We start from the raw sequence: 17,354 nt of genomic DNA, 5'->3' as shown, positions 1-17,354 counted from the left end.
ATGGGAATGGACAGACCAGCGAGATGGTCGAGTCACTGTCCTTGGAGGTGTTTAAGAAAAACTGGATGTGGGACTTGGTGCCATGGTCTAGTTGCCAGGGTGGTGTTGGGTCATAGGTTGGACTTGATAATCTCAGAGGTCTTTTCCAACCTAAATAATTCTGTGATTCTGTGATATCATATTTGTTTTATTTTTTTATATTAAGAACACTTTTTTATTTTGTACAGAAGTTACTGAGGACCTAACATATCTTTAGGCTTCACCCACTGATCAAACTGGTCTGACGTAAGGAACCCCAGCTTTATAGCAGCTTCTTTTAACGTTGTCCCCTCTTTGTGCGCAGTTTTGGCAATCTTAGCTGCTTTATCATATCCTGTAACAAAACAAAAGCAACAAGTTAGCCATTTGCAATTTCAATGATTCATGAGAGGTGAGAGAAAAGTGGGACACTTGGTCTTTGGAGAATTATTTGCCAGGCATTGCTATTACTATTTAACTCAATTTGCAGTAAATGCACACCAAATGTTTACACTAACTCCTTATTTAAAGTGAAGGTAAATTCTGTTATCCTGGACTTAACTCACTTAGATCAAAGATTTATGGGACCTTCTCCTTTAAAAAAAAAAAAATCTCATATCATAATCTTTTACTTATCATTATTAGCGGTCAGTTCAGGAGAACAGGTTCACAAATTCTCCCAATCCCCTTCTGATTCTAATCAAGAGTTATTTTTCTAATGCACTGGTATGGCCACTGTAAGGAAGACACAACATCTGCAACAGTAACAGCAATTGGTGATGTTGAAGTAAATTAACTTTTGACCTGAGCCATGACTTGGTCTCCTAAACATCATGACAATACAGATAGCATGTGAAAAATAATGTTGCCACAAGATATTTCAGTATAATGTTTTGAAAACTTTCTGAGCCTTAAACCTACCTATATGTGGGTTCAGTGCTGTTACCAACATCAAAGATTCATTCATCAGTTTGTTGATCCTCTCCGTATTGGCTTGAATTCCTACTACACAGTTGTCAGTGAAAGAAACACACACATCTCCAAGAAGTCTTGCAGAGTTTAAAACATTTTTAATCTAACAAGACAAAGAAGGAAACACCAATTACTTCATTCAGATATTACTAGTTGCACATTCTGGCACATTTGTTCATAACCGGTGCCCCCCTTTCAATATCAAATTATTTAACAGGCTATTTTCCTTCCAGTATCTAAAGGTGGTCTACAGGAAAGCCAGTGAGGGACTCTTCATCAGGAATTGTAGTGATAGGACAAGGAGTAATGGGTACAAACTGAAAGAGGGGAATTTTATGCTAATTATTAGGAAGAAATTCTTTACTGTGAAGGTGGTGAGACACTGGAACAGGTTGCCCAGGGAGGTTGTGAATGCCTCAACCCAGGCAGTGTTCAAGGCCAGGTTGGATAAGGCCTTGAGCAATCTGGTCTAGTCAGAGGTGTCCCTGCCCATGGCAGCAGGGGTTGGGACTAGATGATCTTTAAGGTCCCTTCCAACCCCTTAACAGAAGTACAGTAAATAGTACAACCTCCTCCTTTTGCATTCCTATTTAAATGAATTTGTGAGAAGCCGAATTCCTGCATAAAAACAAGCACAGTATGTGTAATCATTTTGTTATACCAGTTCACAAATAACCAAGTAAAAAATACAAGAAGGCATTTTATTTGTTGTAATTTTCCCCCTCAGGTACCAATTACAAGAACATATCTAAAAATATTAAGGACAATAATGTCTGGCATTAGTTGTATTCTTTGACAATCCACAACATGGCACCTTTTTTTTTTTTTTTTTTGGAGAGGTGACTGTTTCTATCAAATTCATCTTCTGACAGGTACACCTCTTGGCTGTTCAATATAATTTTTTTTTCCTCTTCAAAACCAGGCGCTATATGCTTAGAACAAATATATTCAGACTGGCAGAGAAAAAATTACCCTAAGCAGACAGTAATGAAGAGATCAAAAAATGCTTTTATTGTAAAATATAAAATTTCTTTCAATCATTTCTAACAGGCATAATAAAAATGCAGCATCAGTCAGTATAGACTGTGCAGAAAAATGACATGCTGCTGCTTCTGTGCGTCTTATTTTTAACAAGGCAACAAAACCTCAAAAACTTTATTTCTATTTAGTATCTTCTCTGAAAGTCACCTTAATTCAAAACTTTCACCCCTACCTTAACCTCTATGCCATTCTTTCAACATCTTACATACAGTTCTCCACAATCTTCCGATTTGGTGCTTTTGTTTATATTCTTGTCCTCAATTTCTCCTCTGTTTAGTTTTCCTTCTCAGTTTTAAGGCATAAAAAACCAAGAAAAAAGCCCCAAACAAACCCCAAGTAGATACTCCAAAGGAAAAAATAAGAATTACGACTTCTTGTCAAAACATACAAATTTCAGTTCAAGGTGATTTGTAACACTCCACTAACTTGACTTTTTAAAATTAAATATACAAAAGCAGCAGCATGTATCTTGGTATATCCTGCTCACACTGTAGAAGGCAGACATTATTTTAAATACTGAAGTCTAAAACTAATCATTTACAATTTTACACGCTTCACTTGCAAAAAGCATGTAACCCTTTGGTATTCAGCAGTAGCAGAATAGCTGCTAAAAAAAATAAAAATCCTTGTTTTTAGCTAAAATACCAAATTCACTGTGGCTTTGTACAAAAATCTTGCCTCATTTTGTGTCTCTGCTTACTTCCTTAGGCTGATGATACACATACATTGTTAGGGTAGAAGCTTATCTGCATAAGATAGTTTCACGTAAAAAAGATTCTCAGCTCCCTGTCAAAATAACAAGGGCTTGCCGTACAAAATAATAAAATTTGTTCTCACAATTTATTAGCTTCTCTGGTGCTTGTATTGACCAATTATTCACTGAGGGTTTTTCTGCCCACGAATTATGTGACTATATAAACAATTACCGAAAAAGTCCTAGGTGTTTAAAATTTCATGAACTTACCATCATGGGCTTAAAGACATTCAGTTCAAAGTGTCCATTGCTTCCTCCTACAGTAACAGCAACATGGTTTCCCATAACTTGGGCTGCCACCATGGTTACAGCTTCACACTGGGTAGGGTTCACTTTTCCTGGTTATGAAAGGGAGAGAAAAAGGTTACCAAAGAAGGAAGGAGAAAAACCAACCAACCAACCAACCAACCATCACCAGTCAGAAACAAATGGTTTCCTCATCTACCAAATCACATTGAACAGAAAATGATTTTAAAGAGGTAACAAGTCTTACTCGTTTCTTCTGTGCACCACAGAAGAAAAAGTATTTCCATAAATGATATTAGATTGACTGTAAATACTATTCCAGTATTTCAGCTAGGATTTTTAGAACAGCACTGGCTGCTTTAGCAATCTACCAACACTTCAAGAGCTTGATCAACTGTGCATGAGCTGAGCAGCTGTTCATTACCACAGTTCTTAATAGACAGGAGTATATAACCTTACTTACCAACATACAGCTGTGCAAGCAGGTATTTTTATAAATGCAAATTCTGGTATAATAGATAGGAATTGACAGAAGGATTGAATCATGGACTTACTGACATTTGTGATCACAGAATCAGAGGATATACTGAGTAGGAAGTGACCCATCAGAATCATCGAGATGCTGTTTGGTAAACATTTGTTAAGAGACAGTGGTCCAAAACAAAAGAAACAGGTAATAATTCTCTCTGCTTTCTCTGTACCTGGCATGATGCTGCTTCCTGGTTCATTTTCAGGCAGGATGAGTTCTCCTAGTCCAGAGCGTGGTCCAGAACCCAGGAAACGAATATCATTAGCTATTTTCATCAGACTACATGCCACCGTGTTCATGGCTCCACTGAGTTCAACTAGAGCATCATGGGCTGCAAGCGCTTCAAACTTATTTGGAGCAGTGACAAAAGGCAAACCTACATGGAGGAGGGGGAAGTATTAAACCAATGAGGCACTTCCTTGCAGACATAAACCAGATAATCAAACGCATGATTAGCTTAATAAAAAATAAAAATTAATAACACTATAACACACCTCTCTTCTCTGCAGCTTACTTCACTTAGTTCTTAAACAAATTAAAGTCAATACAAAAGACACAATAAAAGTCATTAAAATACAGAAGAATATGATTAGCATCTACCAACAACAAAGGCACAAATGTCAAGCTTTCATTCTGTGTTATATTGCTTTTGCACCACAGTATTTTGTGAATGTCAAAAATCTTTCAGAATTTAGCCCAAACTTATGTATTTTTTCCAGTAAATCAAGTTAGATAATTCAGATTGTTAGTTGCTTTGATGGGTTCCCTCAGTTATAAAAATAAATGGTTTTGCAGCATTAAGGTAAATAAGAAGTATTCACAATGGAATTAGCTACTTAAAGGAAAAAGATGCACCTGAGTACCAGCACTGGAAGCGAACAATACCTCACTCAGAACATGTGAAAGCTGATTCAGACTTAGGAGGATGCCTGCCAACAGCAAAAGCACAGCAGCAATGGAAGTAACAGCTCTGTTTATGTTAATTAAATGCCTGAAGATTTAAGCCTGGGTTCCGTAATGAAAAACATTTCTTCAGGACTTTGCCCTGGAAGGAAAGTTGAGCAGTGTGCTATTAGTGGGAACAGATATCATTAGGGACTGACTGTGGGCTGGACTTCTGCCCCACAGAACTACCGATCTGAGCTTTCATCACCCATTCAAAGAAGAGCAGCATAACCTCCCTAATTTCTTGTGTTTGGCAGCTCCTGACAAACACCAAATCCCACCCAATCTGCATGAGCTTCTGAATTGCACAGCTGCCTTCTCAGTTGCAGAGATCCATCCAAACTTTTCCTCTTGTCCTGGCCAATAAGAACATGTGGAACTTCAAGAGTCTGCCCTAGTTGTTTTAAACTCGTACAACCTGCCATTAGGACACCTAAAGAGCGCCAAGATGGAGAGCTTCATAACACCACCAAAACATGCCCTGTACTGCTCCTAGCAGCTTTGTTTACAAGAAGTTACTTCTTCCTTCTCAGGGTACAAGAAAGTATTGACCCTCTGCAAAACAGTGAATAATAGGTCCATTAAAAACAAAATACTGTTGATAAGCAATTTCAGATTTTACGGCAAATGTAAATGACAGATGTACATGTTCATTTTGGGGGCATTTTAAAAACTGATATTCTGACACAAGATCTGGTTTACAGATCTCAATATCATTGTAAATTAAGTTTTAAGATCTATCAAGACAGCATTGAAAGAATTAGACAGCTAACCTTTACTCTTTCACATGAAAAAAACAGAGTGGCTTTGGGAGCGTTTTTTCCCTTCTTTTGTGCTGAGTCACTGTAAATTAAGAGAGCCAGAGGAGCAAAGATCAAGACAGAAGCATTATAGTTGGGCTAATAATAGAAGTCTGAAACTGTATCCATATTCAATGAGCCTTGCTCAGAAAAACACCATAATTTCAGTCACTTTCAATCCACTGAATATAATTACAAAAATACACTGCACGAAAAATCTGAAGGCATATAACACATGGCATTAACAGAAAGTGTCATGTTAAAATAAAAATACAATTTGAGCTTATTAGAGGTATGGAAACAGAAAGATTTAGTTTGAATTTGACTGTGTGTTACACATACCGCTTTACTGGTAACTCCAAAATATGATTCCTCACCTGTCAGTTCAGCCACTTTAGCAGCAACTTTCTCAGCAAAGCCAATTCTTGTGTTTAATCCTGTGCCAACTGCAGTCCCGCCAGCTGCCAGCTGATATACTCTTGGCATGGTTGATTCAATCCTAGCCACACCATATTTGATTTGTTGCACATAACCACTAAATTCCTTTGAAAGAAAGGAGGACAAGATAAAGAAATAAAGACAATAACCAAGAATAAACACCTAGAATCATTTAGATTTTTAACATGATTTGACTAATTTTTTTAAAAAAATGAAAGCACTGAATTTTACCCAAATGTTACATCTTAGCATGTTGTCAGTAAAAGTATGGAAATATTAGAAGACTGTTCCCACATAACAATTATACATAAAACCAATCTGAATACATAAAATAAAATTATACATAATGCCTTTTATATCAGGCGTGTACTTAGTAGGATCTGAATCCACATTAAAACAGCTCCGAGACTGAACTAATGTTCTCCAACTACAAATAAAGAAATGGATCTTGGGCTTTGTTCACTTGACTTTAGTTTAGTAAAACCCACCTGTGCATTCTTAGAAAAAAGCCACAAACTTTACCTGGATATCAATTCACTTTAGTTCATTACCAAATTATTGTAATATAAGCCATTCTTGACAATATGATAAGATTTGCCATCTTTTATATTTATACACACATACACACATACACACACACACACACACAAGATCATATATCTAAGTTTTTCATTCAAAATACCTAGTAGTTTTGTTTGTTGGCAAAACTTCATTTACATATGTTTAGAGATTACAGACTGCAATTACCTCTTCCTTGCAATGCCAGCGTAACTGAAAAATTGCGTTGTGTTATTTGGTAATGAAATACCATTTAACAATCATTTATATCTTAATACTGTTAGAAGTAAAACACATATGCAAAAAGTTAAGAAAATTTATGACCCAGTTATTAGAGTACAGCATATTCAGCAAACTCCAGCATAGACTGAAAATACTCATACTGAGATTCAGCCTATAATTTCTCTTAAACTATCAACTTAATTCAGGCGTTCTCAAGTTGGCCTCAATATCCTCCAGTACATTTACAAGAATTGTCCAAAGAAATGCCTAATTTTATTTTTTTTTTACCTGTCCAAGTGTAAGTGGAACAGCATCTTGCGTATGAGTGCGCCCTATTTTTATGATTTGGGAAAACTCTTTGGATTTCCCTTCAAGTGCATTCTGTAGCTTCTTCAGTCCAGGTAACAACACCTCATTAACCTCCTGGGCAGCAGCAATATGCATTGCTGTTGGGAAAGTGTCATTTGAACTCTGTGAAGAAAGTTCAAGAAATTTATTTACAAGCTTTTCTCACCACTGTTGCTGTAAGATGTGCATGTATGGCTTTCTTCTCTTTATTTTATAAACAATTAGAAACTAAACTAAGAGTAAGCAACTCAGGACTGTTCCGCAAGGCCAGACTCTTATTGATAAATCAACTTTTTATAACTATACCTTAAGAAAGTTAAACTGAATAGATTGTTCACAACAACAATGGGACAAAAAAAAAGAAAAATAATTACTACAGTAGTTATGAGAGACAGGTAAAAGGGATGGATGATTTTAAAGGAATTGTAGGTGACTTTAAAACACCTATGTGTTGCTTTGATAATGTTAAATGGATATTGAGTAAGCACAAAAGATCAGGAAGGGAAACAACCAAGTCAGTGGCTTAGTATTTTGTTCAGATTACCTGAACTTTAAGAGTGAAGTATAATAAAAATGTCTACCATGATTGAACATTTAGAAACTGGATCTATATTTAAGTTCTTTTAAGACTGCAGTAATAGTCTTTGTCATAAGGCCACCTCTGCCCATACATTATGTGTGAATTTATCTGTCATGAATGAGTTCAAAGTTTTTAATCTGAACAGCTCATACTGTCACTGACAAACATCTTAAAAGTTCATTTAAACTGAAAAAAATTGGAAAATTGTTGACAAAGCTGTCCCCAAAACTACTTTTCTTTTTTTTTAAACTTAAACAGTGGATGTAAGAGAACTCAAAATTCAAAAACCCAAAACTTCTGGAGTTCAAAGAAGTATAATACAAGTATAACAACCTGGCTTTTGTTAACATGGTCATTCGGATGTACTGGCTTTTTGCTCCCCAGGGTGCCCCCCATTATCTCAATGGCTCTGTTGCTGATGACTTCGTTGACATTCATATTGGTTTGAGTTCCAGACCCAGTCTGCCACACTACCAATGGGAAGTGATCATTTAATTTTCCTTCAGCTACCTATAATAGAAGAAGAGAGAAAAGTTATTCTATGAGAAAATAAAGTAAATGCACAAACCTTAATATTTTATAGCTATAATTACAATTATGCTCTCTATTGTATTTTTAAATCTACATATAACAATTGTGAATTCACACAAGAATAACTAACGAGTTTTTGATGTAATACCAGATATTAAAAGGGAAAAAACCCATTTGCTATCTTTTTGAAGATGCTGAATTGTGAAACACAGAGATACATAGAATTTGATTTCATGTTCTACAGTCATAGAAAGAAAAGATTTTTAAAAGGTATTTTAAATTATATCTTCTCTTTCCCAAACAATGAAGCTGATTTTACAAGTGAAACACATCACCCACTTTACCAAATTTTAAAGCCATTTGAATTCTAATCCTTCTGCATAGGACTAGAGGTAGTACATGCTGGTTCTCCCTTCCACAGTTATTTGCTCAGGTTAGGAAAATTTTTAAGGCAAGAGAAATATCTCAAGAAGTTTCTCAATCAGAGCACATAAGGTGCTTCAGGGTACAGATTCAGTGTTGTGTGCCTCCTTCGGTTTTAACCATTTCGACAAAGCTTATCTGTACCCAAACTTCTCATCATGGGTGCACTGCTTTCTTCTAGGAGATCAACAGCTGCACAGTTTCATCATGTACACTGATCACAACTATATAACAGCTTGAATTAGAGGCACTGAGAAGTCAGTTCCTTTGGGAAATAGTCCCCCAGAAAAGGTGTTTTTGCCAAAGATCATCAGCCATCCACATGCAGTACATGAAATCTGTGTAACTGGACTGTGATATTTCACAAAAAAGAAATTTCATACAGGAAGTTCCAGGCCTCTTACACCTGTAGACATAACATTTTGCATCAACAAAGCCAGCAGATGGCTGATAGTATCAAACACCTTTTTCCTGTAAGACATGCTCCTCTTTGATCAACATTTTTTGGAGTCTATTGAATCTTATGCGCATTAGAGAGTTTTCTAAACATGTGTTTGTGATAGCATCAAAATCTGTGCTCAGAAGTATCACACCCATACATATGAGCCTCAGAAAAACAAAGGATCTGTTGTCACAACTCTGAGCCTAGATAACCATCTCCGGATTATCAGGATACATCAGTCCTCCTGGAAACATGTTTTTCAGGAAAGGATCTTCCATATTCCCCATCTTATACAGGGGCAAAGTTCCCACCTCCAGGAGTAACTTGATTCCTTGATGTATCTCTTTAAGTTGTAATAGAAAATTATTTTGTAGGTAAGAGAAAGGATATCATTGCAAGGATGTTTTTAAAACACAACAAAAAAAAGCCCCAAACAAGTTTCAGAACTTATGAATCTAAACTAAGTAGCCTTTAGCCACCAAAACTTCTAATCCACCTTTAACTAGGGGAACCCTAGAAACAACAGAAAGAGCCTGGATATATTCTGGAATTCCCCACAGCTATTGGCTCTTGGGACTTAGGCTGCTACAGCTGGTGGAAAGAGGATGAGGCTTCTGCAAATACTGAAATATTTTTAAGCAAGTTAGAACAAGAAAACTCTGTAACAAATGCTTATAGATAAACAGATCTGTTGATTTATACAAATCAGCACACCTGGTATTACCACACCTCAAATAATGGTCATTTACAACTCTGCACTTGGGTGGCATTTATCCTAAGAAAGAGGAAGATGCCCATTTGTCTCATCATGTCCTCTTTAGCAATAAAACTGATACTTACAAAGCACAGATTTACTAGTAAGCCTAAATCTGGAGAGGAAATAGACTAGTAACAGAGAAACTACTCAAACTGCAGATGGTCTTCAGATTACCAGGATCCAGATCCTGGTATCCTCTAATCCTTTACAGATTAGAGACTTCCAAAACTAAAAAGCTTTGCTTGGCATATCAGACTTCATTTAGTTAAATGAGCTGAGACTCTATTCCCCTCTTTTATACTGTTCATCTGGTAAGAGTCAAGTAATAATTATTCTTAATAGAGGGGAAAAAAATCACATTGCTTTAAGTATCAAAATGCATTTTAATATTCCATCATTTCTTTAAATGCAAGAAGTAAAATACTAAAATTATTATATAATGTAAATGATTTCTGAAAAACAAAATTCACTAATAAGAAATGCTTTTCTCTAGTAATCGGAGAAATGCAATGCCTCAGGCTCCTGTGAAAAGCTTAACAAAAATACAATGGCAGTTCTAGTATTTGAACAGTTTGTTCCTACCTCATTTGCTGCCTGTACAATGGCTTTAGCAATCTTTGGGTCGAGACCATAATCTTGATTTACTTCAGCAGCTGCTCTCTTCAAGATGCCAAAAGCCCTTATGACTTGAACCTGAGACACAAGGGTAAGTTTAAATACACAGTTTTCTTCCCCCAAAGGACATGTTAGGAATTTATAGCACATGTCTAGTTCTAAACCAAACTCCTTCTGATCATAAATCCAGCAGTAGTTCATTGAACAAACCAGAGAGCAATCAGGTCCTATGCCCTATGCTCCCATTAACAGTAACATTCATCCAAGCAGTCCAGAGAGCAGTATACAGCTTTCTTTGCAAGTCCATATATGATCTGTGCATCAAAAATTACATGCATTAAAATTGAACTGGTTCCATTTCTAAAATAGCCTTTTGAGGGAAAATTGACATGTTTCAGTACATGGAAAGTCAGTATTTGACAAAGCAAGTGCACACTAATGCTCTATGCACAGCTACATGTGAAAAAGCAACTTTATATCAATTCATGCTCTGCTTAACAACCTCAATAAAAAAACTATATAAAAGCCACAGCAAACAAATTATTCCATTCACTTTTTCATCTCTGAAAAAATGAGAGATTTCTATTCATCCCTGTTATTAAAAAATTAAGCAACACAATAAAAATTATTCAAAAGCAATATTCAATTTATTTCAGTGCAACGAAAAAAGGACTTCTACCACAGAATAATATATTGCTTTGGAATTTCTACCTTTAATTAAAATTCAAAGTTGCTTACACTTCCAGCAGAAGTCTAAGAAAAAGGTATTCATTTTCACATCCAAAAAGCACTTAAGAAAGAAATTAACACAGATTCAAATTACTTACTGGCATCCTTTCTGAAACACCTCCAATTTTGAAGTTCATTGTAGATCTTACAGTTTGGGCACCATAGTATTTGTCACTTGGGACCTTCAGTTCACCAAAAGTATCATATTCTATCCTAAAAGCCTCTTTAGTGGACTGTAGAAAAACAAAACAAAAAAATTCAAACACTGGTAAATGGCACATCCATTTTCAAAGCAAGCAGTCAAGAAAAAAAAGATTCAAGAAGGGGGAAAAAACACAAAGCAAAGACATGCGGCTAGTCATAGGTAGTTTTATACCTTTGAAATTAAGATATTTTTCTAGTTTGAGCACCTCTCTCACTGGAAGTCACAACTACTACCACTGTGAAGCCCAGCTGTCCCACTGGTGACAGGCAGCACTGCAAGACTTAAGACCTCAGCTGCCCACTGTCATCCTGATAAGAGACTGTTTCTTCTTTTCTAAGAATTAGTACCTTAGCTTACAATTTACAGAACTGGTGTTTTGTTAAAACCAAACTGAAGAACTAGCATAGTAAGAATTCAGGTAGCATCTGTCCAATCAACACACATGTAACATAATTCTTATTTGAAACCCACACCCCACATGACACTTAATACTGGAAGGGAGCAACTGACTAATCCAGGACCAAGTTACTGACCATTAATTATCCCCTTTGGCCTAATAAACCAGAAACACAGTTGCCCTAGCTGTACAACACAAAGGAACTGCATATAGGTATATTTTGTGCACTGTTTAAATATGGAAGTATTTCTGCATCATGTATACACCTCATACATGTTATTATCTAACACAGCCACAAGCAAATTAATTTTAGCTGACATACACCAAAAAAAGTAATTCTTTACTTTTTGTAGAACAACAACATTCATTTGGGATGATGTGATCACATTCACATGCAGCTCTACAAAGATTATGGAACTGGAACAGGAAGCAAGACCAGTTTACTCTTCATCTCCCCACACCTTGGTCAGCCAAGTCCCAGTTTTCTGTGGGAAAGGTATTCATCCTTCTCCAGAGGAGGTTACCTTCTTCCAGAGTCTTCAGGAAAGGGAAGAAGTAATTTCCAATTCTTTATCATGGATAGAGTAAAACAATTCCAGTCCCACAGGTAGTGTGTATACATACACAATGCCAGGTCCTGACATAACCACAACCCTTAGGGGTGAGCCCTTGGGAAAGCTCTATCAATAGAGTCAAGTCAGTGTTGCAGTGCAGTCAAAGGAGAAAACCAAACCCAAGGAACTATTGGGAAAAGCAAAAGATACAAAAAGAAATGTTGCCGTGCCACCATGGTTCATCCACAGTCCAAGGTCTTTGTGCAGATTTGGTTCTTTCATCCCCAAAAAGCATATTACCAGAAACAGTTCAAAGAAAGGTAATGAAGTTGATAAAAGGTAGGGAACACCCTTCTTAAGACAAGTGGCTTTTTTTGTTCAGAAAAGAGGTAACTTGGGCATTGAAGGAAAACTGAGGTCAATAAAAGCACCAGTATTAGCTGTTCACTGTCTCTTCCAGTACAAGAAACGGGAGCCATAACATTAAGCTTGTAGGAGTCAAGTTCAAAGCAAGGGAAAGGGAGTAGCTCTTCACACAAGTCACAGGCTGATGAAACTCCCTGCCGGCTGATGCTGCAGATGAAGGAAGTCTGCATGAGTTCAGGGAAGATGAGATAAGCACTCAGAAGAAAAATCAAAACTGGGTTATTACACAAACCAGGGATGGTGACTTCACCACTTCCCTGGGCAGCCCATTCCAATGTCTGACAACCCTTTCAGTGAAGAAATTCTTCTTGATGCCCAACCTGAACCTCCCCTCGTGCAGCTTGAGACCATGTCCTCTCATCCTCTTGCTGGCTGCCTGGGAGAAGTGGCCAACCCCCACCTTGCTACAAAGTCCTTTTCAGGCAGTTGCAGAGAGCAATAAGGTCTCCTCCAGGCTAAACAACCCCATCTCTCAGCTGCTCCTATAAGACTTGTGCTCCAGACGTCTCTCCAGCTCCATCATCCTTCTCTGGACTCACTCCAGCACCTCAATGCCCTTCTTGTAGTGAGGGGCCCAGAACTGGACACAGTACTCGAGGTGCAGCCTCACCAGTGCCAAGTACATGAAGAGTTTGGGTCAGAATATGGGGAAAGCATCATATGTGTTTGCACAGTTCTTACTCTTCCCCAGGAGCCCACTTCTGAAGTCAGACTGTTCCTCTCTTTTCTTCGTTCATTTTACTCACTCCTTGTTAGGTGGGTCTCAGTCTTCCTGGACAGGAGCACAGCTGGCTGTTGGCCAGAACGCTCTCTCCAGCAGCCCTGACGTTCTGAAGCAGCTTGACCAGGTTTGCATCACCACGGATGGCATGTTGCAGGTGGAGAGAGGGGAATGTCTCAGCCTTTTTGCTGACCTAAGCATCATTCCCAGCTAGATGGAGACACTCTGCCATCAAGTATTCCATCAGTCCCACACCAGAGACACCAGCCCTGCTCACTTTGAGTACTTGCAGAGTAGGTGGTGCACATGACTCAGAAGAAACTGCAGCCCAGCCCCTAGCAAGGGTTAGCTCTCACACTGCCATCCGCTCCCCGTATCTTGTGTTTTGGCTGATGCTCCCAGACACTGACTTCACAAGAATAGAAAGATTACTGTGACATAATACATCATTCCTATGTTCTTTAATCTTCTTTATCCTATTTGAGACACTTAGCATTCATTTACATGCTAACAAGAAATAGAACATAGTAAATGCTTCTTCAGTATCTTACTATCAAAAATGTTTAATAGGGATGCTTGTGGGTCTTACTGTACATGTGCACATATTAATATTCCAACAGTTGGGAAATCCCTGCTTTTGATACTTGGGCACCTTGTTTAAGCAGACAATGTCAACTTTCACAGAGCTGGATAAGCAGAATCAATTCAGTTCCAAGCCCAGCTCTCGATATGATCAGTGGTTCAATCACCAAAAGTATCCACGCTCAAACAATATAAAAAAGATAAACTACTTGTGACCTTTTAGACAAAAAAGCTAGCAGTTGCACAACTGATTCCTCAAACTTACATAATCCCAATGTCAACAATGGTGAAACAAAGACAAATAGGATCAGTGCATACTTGTACAAGTACTTTCTAACAACGAAATCATTATTAAAAAAAATTACTTCCCTAGCCAATTACACATTACACATTCGCAAACTCCAATGAAGTTAATAGGTTAAGGTGCTTTAAGATGAATGTAATTTGCTGATTCACAGAGTAAGAAGTGACATTAGCTAAAAAAGCAAAGTGGTATTTTTCATACATACTGAAGTAACTAAACTGCAGGATTACCTTCGTACTGATGTAGCACCCTGAAGAAGCCTTGTCTGAATTTGAATGTAACAAACATGCTTCCCTCACTCCTCAGCCAGAATTCACCCTCTTGAGTGGCTTTATGAGCAGAAGGTCCCAGTTCCTGTATTTAAAGCAGTTTCTGCAGCCACTCCCTGACCTACAGGATCTGCTACAAAATGGTGCATCATCAGCACACTCTTGTCAACCCTCTACTCCCCCACCCCCTGGGCCATAGGAGAAGCCAAAAGGAGACCTAACCAACTCCACCACGAGCCAAGGCAAACTCCTGTGCTCTCACCTAGTTTCTATCACAGCTACAAGCCTCTGCTCAGAACTACTATTCCTCACCTTTACAAATTTATTTTTTTTTAAATTTCTTAAAAAGGCCTGACAAGGCATGCTCTGCCCTCCAAAATCCTGAGAACCCGCAGTCCAAAGCTAACAAAGCTAGAAAAACAGAACTGTACTTTTGCCTTGTTGGAGGGAACTAATCAGCTAGAACTGATTGCACCATAACGCCCTGGAGATACTCAAATGGCACAACTGCTGCAATATTGCTTCCCGTGGAAAATTACATTCTGATTTACAGATGCACCAACTTTTGGATATAAGTATTTCAATTCAAAGAATCATCGTTTTTAGCCTGTCAAAAGCATTTTCTGAGGCCATCAGAAAATGCAATCTGTGCTCAATTGCTCTCCTTTAGCAGATGAAGGATGTTTCCATTTTTAAGCATCATTTGTCCTTTATAACATCGAGTCAAAAATTCTGAAATTTACCCTTTAGAAACCAAACCCCAATATTTTACAACATTCAGCTACAGAAGAACCATTGCAACCACAAATCCATTTAAAACATCCTGTATAGCTCTAAGTTAAGAGTCATACCATAGCGCAGCATGAACATTTGGTTGTAGCTACACAATGTGTTTTAAAACAACTGTTGCTACTGAAAAAATATCTACAAACATCAAAAAGTGATGGTGTGGGTTTGTTGGTTGGGATTTTTTTATTTAAATAGTGGTTGGTACATCTTTTGGTGGACCTCTTTTAAATAAAAACACAGAGAACTTTTCCTGTAAGAATTCAACAGCTTGCTTGAGTTACAAATTCACTGAGCGATATTTTGTTATGACTATTGCTGTTATTTAAACCCAAGCAACTAACAGTGCACACAGGACAGGTCATATTTCTGACCTGCAAAGAGCAGGTCTTATTTTTCTTGTAAGATTGCTGCCTTTCACAAATACCGAGTCTTCAGCAAGTAAAAGAGGGTCATGATCTAGAATGCTTTTCTCAGATGACACCAAATGGGAAGATAAAAAAGGGAACCATCTCACAGGCCAATGGTTTGAGCTACACAGTCTGCTTTGACACCAATTTTATTATGCAGGTAAGTTTCATCCGCCATGAAGTTTATTCACTTGTTGGAAAACTTGTTCTTTTAAATGCGATTTTCTACACCTTAATCAATATCACAGATTGGAAACCAATGTTCTCATTAAATTTACTAACTAATTTGGTAAACTAAGGAATTGATAAAATCCTGAACACCCCACTTTCTGCCGAAATTATTCTGACAGTCTAAATTACCTCATTTTAAGGAGTGAGCTCACAGAGATGCACCTGAGGCTAAGGCTTCCATGCAACATCCCAGGTACTATTACCGAGATTTGAAGTTCCTTATTCGAATAGCAGTTTTGTTTCCATGTTGAACTGTGTGCAAATAATCAAATCCCACTCATGTCTGAGCCCAACAGTCTGTACTTGAACAATTACTGCGAATGCCTACTAGAGGCCACGGGCTGCTCTCTCAGCTAAAAGCTCCCTAGTTTTCAGACAGCCCCAAAGATATTCCAGATATCCCTACTCCTGTGACGATGCAGCTTTTCCTTATTTGCACCTCAACAGCTCTAAGAAAGGATCTTAAATTCCTGTGAGAGCAGCTGCCGCATAGTAGAGCTCTGTGAGACCAGGTCCCGCACCAGCACCTTTCCTACCTGCCCCCCCTCGCCGGCCACAGCAAGGCGGCTCAGGGCCGTGCTCACGGCGTCAATCTCATCCCCCGGAGAGCTGCACATCCCGGCCCGCCCCGGGAGCAGCCGCCGCTCGGGGCCGCAGATCCGGGGCCGTCAGCGGGGCCGAGCCAGGCCCGGCGCTGCCGCAGGAAGGATGCGGGAAACGGCCGCGCAAGCCCGGCAGAGAACGGCGGCCACGTCCTCCCGCTGCCGGCGCGCTCCCGACGGAGCAACACCCCGGATTAAAGCCCCCGCGCCCGGCCCTGCCGGCAGCCACCGCTCCCTCTGGCAGCGCCAGCTGCCCGTTCCCCCGGGGCGGGGGCGGAGCGAGGGCGGCGGCGGCCGGCGGTGGCACTTAGAGGTCACCGCTGCCCGCTCCCCACCCGGGCTCACCATGGCGGCGCGGGGCGGCGGGATCCAGCGGGGGCCGGCGGGATCCAGCGAGGGCGGCGGCCGGGAGAGCAGGAGCCCGGCGGAGCGGCCGAGGCGGCGGCAGGCGTGGAGTGATCGGTGCATGGTGGCGGGGGGCCGGGAGCACCGCGGGGGTGGGAGGCGAGGCAGCACCGCCCCGGACGAGCGTCACGGGGCCGGGTGCCCATCCCCGCCGAGGCTCCGCCGCGCCAATCGCGGCCGCGGGGGGACGGGCCGGGACAGGACCGGGATGCCCGAGGGGGGGCGGGGGCCCAGCGCGACCCCGGCGAAGGGCAGCGGGGGAGGCGCCAAACAGCGATTTTTCCCACGCTGGAAAAAAACTTATAAGCTTGTCCTGCCTTACTGTAACCTTGTCAAAGATGCCTAGAGCGTTATTTCCTCTCCCCCGCCCCCCTCCCCCCCCCCCAGCGACAGCCTAGGCTCCTTCTATTAAAAAAAAAGGCTTTTCCCTTCCTGCCCATGCAAGGGTAGTTTTTCGACATGCTACGTCTCCCCCTGGTGCGACGTACAGAAACACTACAAGAGCGAAATAAGG

The 17,354-nt window shown here is 39.7% G+C and overlaps 1 protein-coding gene across 2 annotated transcripts; it reads right to left on the bottom strand.

Moving 5' to 3' along the window:
• Positions 1 to 166: 166 nt before the first annotated feature.
• On the bottom strand, positions 167 to 16,918 carry FH (fumarate hydratase). 2 transcript variants are annotated; one of them, XM_027679835.1, is made up of 10 exons: positions 16,781 to 16,918; positions 11,047 to 11,181; positions 10,187 to 10,297; positions 7,785 to 7,961; positions 6,812 to 6,994; positions 5,683 to 5,848; positions 3,733 to 3,936; positions 2,996 to 3,123; positions 940 to 1,093; positions 167 to 373 (listed from the first exon to the last, which is right to left on the bottom strand). In XM_027679835.1, the coding sequence occupies exons 1-10, from the start codon at positions 16,901 to 16,903 to the stop codon at positions 231 to 233; spliced, it is 1,524 nt and encodes a 507-aa protein (XP_027535636.1). In that variant the 5' UTR covers positions 16,904 to 16,918; the 3' UTR covers positions 167 to 230. The 2 variants fall into 2 exon arrangements, with proteins under 2 accessions (XP_027535636.1, XP_027535646.1); XM_027679845.1 differs by lacking the exon at positions 16,781 to 16,918 and adding an exon at positions 16,370 to 16,466.
• Positions 16,919 to 17,354: the final 436 nt, after the last annotated feature.

This window comes from Neopelma chrysocephalum, unplaced genomic scaffold (genome assembly GCF_003984885.1).
Source record: "Neopelma chrysocephalum unplaced genomic scaffold, ASM398488v2 Primary Assembly neopelma1_22b, whole genome shotgun sequence".
Taxonomy (NCBI): Eukaryota; Metazoa; Chordata; class Aves; order Passeriformes; family Pipridae; genus Neopelma; species Neopelma chrysocephalum.
This window is presented reverse-complemented; position numbering and strand designations above follow the sequence as displayed.

Excerpts from the sequence above, each read along its gene's own strand:
- FH (XM_027679835.1), bottom strand. The coding sequence starts at position 16,903 with ATGCACCGATCACTCCACGCCTGCCGCCGCCTCGGCCGCTCCGCCGGG. Across the intron at positions 10,298-11,046 it reads GTGTTTCAGAAAGGATGCCA|GTTCAAGTCATAAGGGCTTT; the intron begins GTAAGTAATTTG and ends CTTGTGTCTCAG. Across the intron at positions 374-939 it reads AGCACTGAACCCACATATAG|GATATGATAAAGCAGCTAAG; the intron begins GTAGGTTTAAGG and ends GTTTTGTTACAG.